At 52.9% G+C, this 10,915-nt stretch overlaps 1 pseudogene and 2 gene segments (V, D, J or C); all 3 read left to right on the top strand.

Moving 5' to 3' along the window:
* LOC102369624 overlaps window positions 1-1,342 on the top strand; it is a 7,072-nt gene extending 5,730 nt beyond the window's left edge. The window contains 2 exon segments of the V gene segment in view: window positions 854-1,141; window positions 1,338-1,342. Of these exon segments, the coding sequence occupies window positions 854-1,141; window positions 1,338-1,342 (293 nt within the window).
* Window positions 1,343-3,969: 2,627 nt separating this feature from the next.
* Window positions 3,970-4,584, top strand: LOC112548968 (annotated as a pseudogene).
* A 2,501-nt stretch (window positions 4,585-7,085) lies between these two features.
* On the top strand, window positions 7,086-10,645 carry LOC112548969 (the record flags this gene model as incomplete). The annotated part of the segment is given in 4 exon segments: window positions 7,086-7,134; window positions 7,256-7,624; window positions 8,196-8,300; window positions 10,590-10,645. Coding segments are annotated over 4 exon segments (579 nt in total), but the record flags the coding sequence as incomplete, so codon positions are not given.
* Window positions 10,646-10,915: the final 270 nt, after the last annotated feature.

Below are 10,915 nucleotides of genomic sequence, written 5' to 3' on the forward strand. Positions count from 1 at the left end.
GGCCCCAGTGGTCATAGCAGTGAGCCGAGTCCTTAGCAGTCAGTGGGGGTCTGCCTTGAGCAGGGGGCAAGGAGGGCAACCAAAGCTCCCCTGCTACTGCTCAGCCAGCAGCTGCATCTGCCGCCAGCCACCCCCAGTCCCTGCACAGCCATCACAGCCCAAACACTGACCACCCCCTGGCTGGACACTCAGGACTGCCCCACACCCAGCCCACAGCATCCACACACCACACAGCTCTTCAGGGCCCAGCAGGATTTCTTCTCCTAAGCCCAGGAAAGGGGCTCAGGATTGGGGCTGGGGATGGTGCTGAGCAGAGCCAGAGTGAGACTTGGGGCCACGTGGGGAAGGCCTGTGATTCCTCAAGGCTGATGAACTGCTCTGGGCATCCACGCTTGTCTGACTGGGCCCATGGGGTCCCCACCTCCAGCACTCGCTGCTTTAACCCCTGGCAGATGGAAACTTGACCCACCTTTCCTCCTGCAATGGCCACGGGAATTTATGCAGCCACGTGCTGTCCTGTGGTCTCTGCTTGGAGGGAAATGAAAGGTGGCAGCAGGCAGGGAGCAGGGGCAGATTTGCATGAAGGGGCTGATCTCAGATCAGGGGGTTTAAGAGAGATGTGGATGGTCCCAAACACAGACCTGTTTACCTGAGGAAGTCGAGCTGGCCTGGATTCCCACCATGGCCTGGACCCCGCTCCTTCTCGCACTGGTCACCTATTTCTCTGGTACTCGGCTGGGGTGCGGGGAGATTTCACAGTCTCTTAACCCAGGGCCATTTTCATTTCTCCACATCCAGCACTGGCTGCACTGACTAATGAAGCTTTTCATCCCCACCTTTTCTCCTCTTTCAGGTTCCCTTGCCCAGTATGTGGTGACACAGCCGCCTTCAGTGTCTGTGTCTCCAGGACAGACTGCTCGGCTCACCTGCTCCGGGAACAACATTGGTAGCAAGAGTGTGCACTGGTACCAGCAGAAACCCGGCAGTGCCCCTCTACTCATTATGTATAGTGATAGCAAGAGACCCTCCGGCATCCCTGACCGATTCTCTGGTGCCAACTCCGGCAACACGGCCACATTGACCATCACTGGAGTTCAAGCCCAGGACGAAGCTGATTATTATTGTGTGGCAGCAGGTGGTGGTGCGTCTCCCAGTGACACAGGGCAATGGAGAAGTGAGATAGAAACCTCCTGCTGTCACAGGGCGCCTTTTCCTTCCCTTGCTTTGTGAAGCTGTGAGAGGCCAGCTCAGCTGAGGCTCCAGAAGGGTGGGGACTCCTGTCTCATGGTCTTTGTCCCTGGCCTGCGCTCCTCACTCCTCCTCTGCCCTTGGTTCAGGCTAGTGCTGCTGGCAGTGCAACACCATCCATCTCTCCTCTTCCTACGGCCAGACGTAGTATGATCTGGAGACTGGCAGAAGATTCATGGTCTGGAGATGGGGGCAGTGTGAGGCAGGGGCTGCACTTGTCCTATTGTTGGTGACAAATGTCCAACTCGGGATCCTTAAAATTCTCGCACAGCAATGGGCTACTCATATAATCACACTCCTGCTGTGCCCCCGCTTGGCACCTTCTGCACCCACCACTGCCTGAGGGCCCCACTGGGGAACCTTCTTCCCCCTTGCTACCACTGGGCTGCAGCAGCAGGGCAGTCTGTGTTGTTCGTTGGAGAGGGACTGACATCTCTGCTGCTCACCGATAACCGTACACCTACTCTGCTCAGCTCTGCTCCAGCCCCACTCATGCAGCCCCAACAATGCAGAGACTACTCACATAATTACAGTGAGGGAGCTGGACCTTTACTGCAGCCTGCACAACCTCCTCCAATACTTTTTAGCATGAGTTTGTTACCAGAATGGCCAGTAATCTCTGCTAGACATCCGTTTTGATGGCTGCCAGGGAAGGTTGTTTTGAGTTTAGTACTGCCAATATATTTTTACATGAATTCAGCATTTTTACATTCTGCCTTCTCATCAGGATGTGATTTAATCAGGTCAAAACCACATGTTCACTACTGGATACTGATTATACATGTACCTCACTGCCCACAAATGCATCCCAGTGCCATCAGGTTCTCTCCCAAACACTAGGCCTTCATTTTAAACTAAGCTCACTCCCATGTGATCTTATTTTGTATCAAGCACAAGGAGTTTGTTCTACTCACCCTGTGCTGTTCATCCTGGTCTGTTAGGTTATTGGGGTGTTACAGCATTTAACCCCTTCCCAGTCATCCTAAAAAAGCAGCCCCAACAATTGAGAGACTAGGCACAAAGTAACAATGAAGGAGCTGGGCCTTTCTTGCAGCCTGCACCTCCTCCTCCAATACATTTTAGCATGAGTTTGTTACCAGTGTGTCCAAAAGCCTCCTTTGTCTCTCCCCAAAGTCTCTGCTCCGTGACAATGTGATAAGGATGGGCCCAGCAGAGAGACACATCCTTACCCTATCTCTTTAGGTAACCTGAGCTGGATACATTTCTGAGGGAGAGGGGAAACCTGCTCTCTCTCTGCCTATGTGACTAGTATCACATACCTGGGTGAGGGGCTTCCTTCCTGGTAGGCTAGAGTCTGCCCGGCAACTAGTGATGTATTTCAAATTAGTTGGCTCACAGACACCGGGTGCTGGCCTCCACTGGACCAGGTAAAAGACATCACAAGGCCTATATAAGTTAAGAACTGCCTGGGAGGAGGGGGTGGCAGCCATGAGGGATACTCAGGAATAAAGAAGAGCTGTACCATCTGAAATTTGCTCTCTCTCTCAAAACTCATGATCAAGGAACTGCTTGCCTCCAGAGGGAATCTCCAACAGCCTCTGGATGATACTTGTGAGTAAGCTAACTGAGATCCAAATAGATATATAGTTTGCAGTAACTCAGATGCAAGATCAAAGGATACCCAGCCAGGGGAGTTTGCTCTAGGGGTTTCTCTGATATTGCTCTACCCTGTACCCTATTCTAACCCTACCCTCTGTAACCAATAAAGTTCTCCTTTGTGACTGGGGCAGGAGACTTATTGAGGGGTGGGTTTAATTATGCCTAGGAGGCCCCTTGGGTCTGTGGACTAAGGGAAACTATCCTTTTTGGCCCCAGACTTGGGGAAGTGCCCCAAGTTCTTGTATTGAGTCGGTTACCGTAGGACTATTAGGCTTGTGTTTTCCCGAGGACACAGGACCCAGACAGTCCCTTCTCGGGATGGTGGCAGCACACATTACCCCTGGACTCTGCGGTGGAGATTGAAAAGGGGTCTGCCAGGACTTAGGCACCCCTGGAGAGACACATGGAGTGCAGAACGGGGACGGGCATAGTGAGGTGGGAAGCTCAATGCAGGAGCTCCCCCTACTGCCCACCACAACCAGAATGGCCAGTAACCTCTGCTAGACATCTGTTTTGATGGATAGCAGGGCAGGTGATGTCACGTTAACACTTCCAATATTTTTCTTACATTGATTCAGCAGTTCTACGTTCTTCCTTCTCATCAGCATGTGATTTAATCATCTCCAAACCAGACATGCACTCTTGGATACTGAGGATACATGTACCTCACTGCCCATAAATGCATCCCGCTGCCATTGGGTACTGTCCCAAACACCAGGCCTTTGTTTTAAACGAAGCACATCACCATGCAATCTTGTTTTGTTCCAAACATAAAGTGGCTTGTTCTACTCACCCTGTTCTGTTTGTCCTGGTCTCCGAAGTTACTGGGGTGCTACAGCAAATAACTCCTTCCCAGTCATGCAAACAAGGCCTGAGCCCCTGGCGAAGCCAACAGTTTTCCCCTGATGGGGCTGAAGGCAATTCTTATTGGATGTGTCCACATCCTTGTCGTCTCAGAGACCAATGAGACAAAAGCAGGTCACCCTGAAGGCAGAGATTGGCTGTTCCTCACCCACAAGCATCTTTATATAGAGCAGATACCGAAGGGGATCCTGAGTGGATCTGGTTGTTTTCCTCCCAGGGGCCTGAAATCTCCTCACCATGCTCTGGGCTCCCTTTGTGGTGCTGCTGGGCACCTGGTGCACAGGTGAATATGGGAGACCATTATAAGTTTGCATTGAAGTGGCAGATAAGGCCAATGCTCACTCCACATCCCTAAGGACCATCCTGGGTGAGTGTGACAGGTTTCTACCCTTTCACTTTCCAGGCTCCAGGTCACAGTCTCTACTGACTCAGCCGCCCTCCATGTTGGTGCACCCAGGAAACACCGTGAATCTCGACTGCTCTATCCAGTGGGAGCAGCAGCAGTGGCTACAGAGTGTACTGGTACCAGCAGAAACCTAGCTGTCCCTCGCGGTACCTCCTGAGACACACAACGGATTCAGACAAGCACCGGGCCCATGGGCTCCCTGCTCGCTTCTCCGGATCCAAGGACCTGTCCAGGAACACCTGCTCTCTAACCATCTCGGGGGGTCCTCACAGAGGACGAGGCTGATTATTACTGTGGCATGTGGTACAACAATGCTAAACACAGCACATCAGTCCACTGGAGAATTGAGACAAAAACCTCCCAAAGCTGTTTTCTGTCGGGGTCTGCATCTGCTGCGAGGTTTGGCCTGTGCCCTTAAACACCACACAAAGGTTTCTTGTTCCTAGCTCTCTCTACCTACTCATGTTGTGGGACGGGATCTGAATGGGACAAGGACACTTCTCCTACCCATGGCCCCAACACCTGCTGTCCCAGCGCAATGAAAAACTCTCCATTCTCATTAAGAGAATTTGCCCCTAGCTCTCAGGGGCTTTAGCAACAGCTAGACCATGGCAGCATGGTGGATCTGCTCCTGTCTAGCTCTGCAGGGTGTGGCGGGCCAGTAGGGGGCGCTCCTGCGTTGAGCCGCCCACCTCCCTGCTCCCGACCACCTTCCAGGCTCCGAGTGCCTCCCTTGGGGTGCCTCCCGTCCCACGGGGGCTGGGGTGCCTCTGCTGGGGTGGATGATGGCAAGTGAGCAGGAACAGATTTCCATGAAGGGGCAGATCTCAGATCTGGGGGGTTAAGAGAGACATGGAGGATCCTAGCCACAGACCTGCTTGCCTGGGGAATCCAAGCTGATCTGCATTCCCACCATGCAGGGGTGATGTGTAGGAGATGCATGCAGGTGCATGTGCACTGCCTGAGCATGGTGGTGCACCCCCTACAAGGCTCCGCTCGCCACCCAGCTGCTGATACCAATAGCGGTGTCTGCAGGCGGTCCGCAATCCCCACTGGCCACCGCTGATGCTGCTGGTGGTGCCTGTGGGTGGTTGCTGACACTTGGTCGGTGCTTGCCACCCCCCACTGCAAATAGCGCTGGCAATGTCTGTGGGAGAGCCACACTCCTGCCACTGCCAGCACAGCCGTGCCTCCCCAGCTGCCGGGGGCACGTATCGTTCGTTCCACCATGGCCTGGGCCTTGTTCCTCTTCACACTGGTCACCAATTTCTCTAGTACTAGGCTGGTGTGGGAGGAGATTTCACAGTCACAGGGCATGGAAATGATAGAGTAAAGGCTGTGTGTTTTGCAACAGAGTCCACTGTGCTGACCAGGACATTGGCACTCCAGTAACCCTCTTCTTCTAAAGAAACCATCCCCCTTCCTTCCCAGCAACTGACCATAAAGAAGGGGCTCCCAGTGGTGGGGGTGCTGTGGGTCTGCAGAGAAGCCAGGGACTGAGAGGAGCCAGAGGCTTGTCCTTGTGAGGCCATGCTAGCACTGGCTGCAAGGGGTGCTCTGAGCCTGCTTCCTTGGGGAATCCCATGGGAGAGCTTTAGCTAATTCCTCTGAAAAAGGGCCGGGGACCCCACGTGAGATGGCGGTGCATGGGACTCCCTGGACACTCCCAGGCCCAAACTCCCAATGACAACCAGGCTCCTCGCCCTCTCTCCTTGGAGCTTCCCTGATTTGAATGAGCAGGTGAAAGGGAAAAGCTGCAGCTCAGGTCCCTCCCTGCCTTTCCCCAAACAGATGGCTGATCACGGTGCTCTGCTTGGTCACCTGCCTGGGGAAAGACAAGCACCGTTGGTCTCCCCACGGCATTTCAGTGCTGCTCATTGGCTGCTGCTGGCCCGGGTGCAACATGCTGAGACAGCCTGTTTCCAAGAGAGGGGTAGTCCTGAAGCTACCGTGTCCCAACCTCCCAGCCAAACACAGAGGGTAAAGAACCAAATGCCAGGATTGGCAGGGACCACGAGCATCGTCATATTCAACCCCATGCACATGCGGAGCACTACAACTCCTCAACAACTCCCTGTCCAGTGCTTATCTATCCTCTTCTGGAACATCTCCAGTGATGTCGTCACTCCCTGCTTTTATTCTCTGGGGATCGTTAAGTCTGTAAGTGGAACAAATATATATTGCTACGCAAGGGGCAATCGGTTTTTCTCACTGCCCAGGGGCATTGTGGCATGTATTAAAGGGGCCCAGAGTGCTACGTAAGTGCTATCTTCATGAACAAGAAACTCATTACCAGTGACATTAGGATGGTTCCTTCTGCATCTTCCCCAATGGCCTGAACCCATGACCCTGAAGCAAACCCAAACAGCTTGTTGCGTGCATGAGGATCAGAGCAGTCACCTGGCAATCACCCTAGCACATGCCTCCACAGAGCAGCTCCCCTGCATGTGGGCCCAACCTGGCACAACTTTCTTTCCCCAAAGCACAGTCCCCGCACTCTGCCTCCTTTCCCTGCCTCAGCCTTGCTTTCCAGTTCCTATGCGGAGTGACCGCATTACACTTTGCTTGTGCCCAAAAAGCACTGAGCTGAGTTTGCTCAGCATGTAGATGACCCATAGACCTGCAGCCATAGCTGGGTTATGTGAAGCCAAAACAGGAAGCCATAGGATTGCTCCAGACAACTCCAAAAAAGCCCTCAGTGTGGCAACAGGCAGCAAACCCCACCTCTTGGTATCACTGGCACCAAGGAGGAAGAAACCTTCTTGTGCTACAGGAGGCAGACCTAGCCTAATATCAGGGACCAGTCAGAGGAGAACAGATTAGCAGGAAGGAGGAGTTTTATCGTTCCTCTACTGGGGGGTGGGGACGGGGCGGCGAGAGGGAGATCATTATAAGGGGCAGATACTGCGGGGCATCGTCAGAAAAAAGAACCAGATATCTCCTCATCATGCTCTGCGCTCCCCTCCTTGTCGTGCTGCTGGGGGTGTGGTGCACAGGTGAGAACAGAGGAAGGGTTAAGCATACTTTAAAACTTACTGCTAAAGCCAATGCCCACACTGTTTCCAGGCATGACAGACATGTAAGCAGGCTGTAACAGGTTTCTACCATGTTTTCCAGGTTCCAGCTCCCAGTCTGTGGTGACACAGCCGCCCGCAGAGTCAGTGTCTTCGGGAAACACTGTGAAACTCTCCTGCGCCATGAGCAGTGGGACCAGCATCAGTGGCTACTATGTGTACTGGTTTCAGCAGAAACCTGGGACCCCCCCTCGGCACCTGCTGAGATACAAGTCGGATTCTAACAAGCACCAGGGCTCCGGGGTCCCCGCTCGCTTCTCTGCTTCCAAAGACACGTCCAGTAACACCTGCTACCTGACCATTGCCGCTGCCCTTGCAGAAGACGAGGCTGACTATTACTGTGCTGTGTGGCACAGCTTCCCCTCTCACAGTGATATAGTGAGAGGGGAAGTGAGACAAAAACGTCCACTGCTCTGCCCAGCCAGGGCTTTGTGAAAAACTGGAAAACTGGAATCTGCTCCATACCCCGAACTCCAGCACATGGTTCATTGCAGGGGACTGAAGCCCTGTGGAGTGGCTTAAGATGAGATGGGGTCCCAAGGTGGCGAGCCCACTACCCAGGGCCCAGGCCCCACTGTGCAGCGCTGAAATCAGATTATCCACTGTCTTTTCAAACCAGCGTATCTTCAACCCTTATACTTGTGAAGAGGCCTTTGAGGGAAGGCCAGCCTGGAACAAGAGCTGTGGGAGGCTTCAACTTCCCAATGCCTCTCAAATCTGGACCTACTGCTCTGCTGGCCCCTGTACCCGCTGGACCCCCGGGAAGATGGGTGTGTGTCATCGCCCAACAACATCTGGACTAACTTAGGCCTGTGCAAATAGGCAACTATTCAAATATGGATTCGGTTGATTTGATTTGGAGATTCGAACCGCTTTTCCAAATCGATTTGGAAAAGATTTGGAGCCGATTTGGAGAGATTCGGAGATTCGACCATAGGTATAATGGGGAATCAATTAAATATCCATAACTGTATTCTTTTTGGCTGATTTGAATGAAACATGCAGGGCTGGTAGCCCTTTCAAACTCATCGGTTCAGGGATTTCTGGGAAACTGCACCTCAAATTCGTGAGGGCAAAAATCATGTCACGTGTGTGTGTTAGGCCACAGCAGGGTGAAAACTGCAGGGGTGGTAGCCCCTGCTGAGGCCACAAAGCCTCCAGATGTCAAGGAGACACAGGGGGTCTGGGTTCTGGGGCCCTGCGCCTCTGGCCGCAGGCAGGCAAAACTCATGACATGGGCGCTTGTGGGACTGTGTGTGTGTTCAAGTGAGCCCTTCCTGGTGCTGGGGCCTCTGCACAACACGGCAGTGTGCCCCCGTGCGGCCTCATCCCCCACAAACTCATGGACTCAATCTACACAGTGGAGTTCTGGCACGCTGCGACCGGCCGGACACCTGACACCCCAGGGACCGCTGCACTTTGACTTGTGCTGCTACGTCCCACTTTCCCCACTGCCCCCCACCCCAGCCTGTCCCTCCCCGCTGATGCCTCCATTTCCATTTTCACTGACTGGCTTTCTTGCCTGCATTGCGTGCCAGGCAGCCTCTGACTATTCCTTCCATCCAGGACCACGAGACACACCAATTGCACATTCTTCCTCAGCCTGACAAAGGGTTTTTCAACCCAAAAGCTTCCTAGGAAATATTTTTCTAACTATTTCGGTGTTTTCCATAATAAACATATAAACACACCAACACAAGATAAGCCATCGCACACCACGAGAAACGGAGATCCAACACAACATCTTTACTTCTTGCTGTCAATTCCTTTATGAAAAGAATGGCTCTGTGACAGTTCCCTGTGGGTACCTTTGATGCTGCTGATGCTATTGGTGCTGAGCCAGCCAAGTTACTTTGACCTGCCATCGTTTACAGTGGTGGACTGGACCGAGGCTCTAGGGGAGAAGGAGACCTCACGGGGGCAGACTGCCATGTTGTGCAGAGGCTCCAGCACCAGGAAGGTCTCACCCGAACACACACACAGTGCCACCTATGTCATGAGTTTTGCTTGTTGGCAGTTTGAGGTGCAGTTTCCCAGAAAGGCCTGCACCTATCTCCCTGAAACTTGGCAGGCTTTGTGGCCTCAGGAAGAGCTACTACCCTGCAGTTTTCACCCCACTGTGGATTATCAGTAGGGCTGTGTGAATCTTAGGATCCCGCTTCGGATCCAGCCCCGCTTCGGATGCTTCGGCGTCCAAATCAGCACTTCCAGGTCGAAGCGGATTACCAGCAATAGTGTCCGGAGCAGGTAGGGGGCATCTGAAACACTTCGGACCCGCTTCGGATGCTTTGGAGCAGCTTTGGCCATTTTGAGACAATTAGAAGAGGGAGGGGGAGGAGGGAGGAATGGTGCGTGCAAGTGGGGGAGGAAGGAGGGCGGCAGGGGAGGTAGGAAGACTGACGTCTGTAGGTAGCCAGTGCAAAGGATTTCTCCCTCGCTACCTTTCCAATGGCAGCATCTGTGGAGTGGGACTAAAGAAAGTATTGAAGCCCCTGTTTCCAGCCCTTCTGTGCCTTTTGCAGCTCGTTCCCTGTCAGCAGCTGTGGGAGAGAGGAACGCTGTGACTGAGACCTGCCTGCTGCTTTTTCATGTTATAAAGGAGTGGTTAGGATTTAGCTTAACTTAGGTTAGTTTAGCTTAGCTCTCCAATTCAATTATTAATAATATTAAAATTCAATTGATTTCTTTGAATTTTGGGGGGGGAACTTATTTTGGAAACTTTGCAAAAAGACAGTTGTGTTTTCCCAGACAGTGTTAGCTATCACTGTGCAGGGAGGCACAGATTGCTTGCTTGCACACATGCACGCACACATGCATGCACATACACAGAGAACCAGAATATGGGAAAAAAAGCACAGTGGAAGAAGACAGATATTTACAGAAAAGCAAGACACAGATAATATACTGAGACTCAGGAACACACGCAAATAATTTCATTCACAGCACAAGACCAGATAGACAATATCATGAGAGCCAGAAAGAAGACACAAAAGAAGACACAAAAATAATTTCATTCACAGTGCAAGATAGACACAGAGATTCACAGAACAAGACAGAGAGATATACAAAAGGATTCACACGCACGCAGAGACCTTTTGCAGCACAGGAAAGATCAATAGGAAGCGTGCTGGAAAGGCAGGTGCCAGGCCTTTGGGCAGGGAAGGGAGAGAGGGTAAGGAGAGAGCTCGAGCTGCAAGCTCCCCGTCCCAAACACAGACGCGTTCTCTTCCCGAGCAGCCATGGCATCAGTGCTGCCAGTGGAGGCCAGGCGGTGGAAGCAGTGTCTGCACCTAACGTCCCTGCATCTGCACCACCTCCGCTCAGTCCAGAAGTGGGCACCAGCAGTGGAATCACTGCCTCTTCCACCCCAATTTCAGCTCTCAGCGTGAGCCTCGTACTGTCAGAGGAGGAGCTGGAGCTGGAACCAGGGATGGTGAGCGCGCTGGCTCAGGCAATTCTGGGGACTGTGGGGGAATCAGAGTTAGTGCTCCACACCCCTCACATTTCCCCTAGACCCAGGTCTCCTCCGGAAAGCAGCACCTCGGAGGAGGCTGAGGTTGTGGAGGCAAGTGGCTCAGCTGAGGCAGCTCCTCCTGCTGTCCAGCCTTAGCCTGCTGAGAAGGGGGAAAAGGCAGGATCCTCATCCTCAACCCAGAAGTCGGGAAATAGTGCAGTGTAGGATCATTTTGAGGTGGCAGATGAT

The sequence above is a fragment of the Alligator sinensis genome, unplaced genomic scaffold (genome assembly GCF_000455745.1).
Source record: "Alligator sinensis unplaced genomic scaffold, ASM45574v1 scaffold1817_1, whole genome shotgun sequence".
NCBI classification, from domain to species: domain Eukaryota; kingdom Metazoa; phylum Chordata; order Crocodylia; family Alligatoridae; genus Alligator; species Alligator sinensis.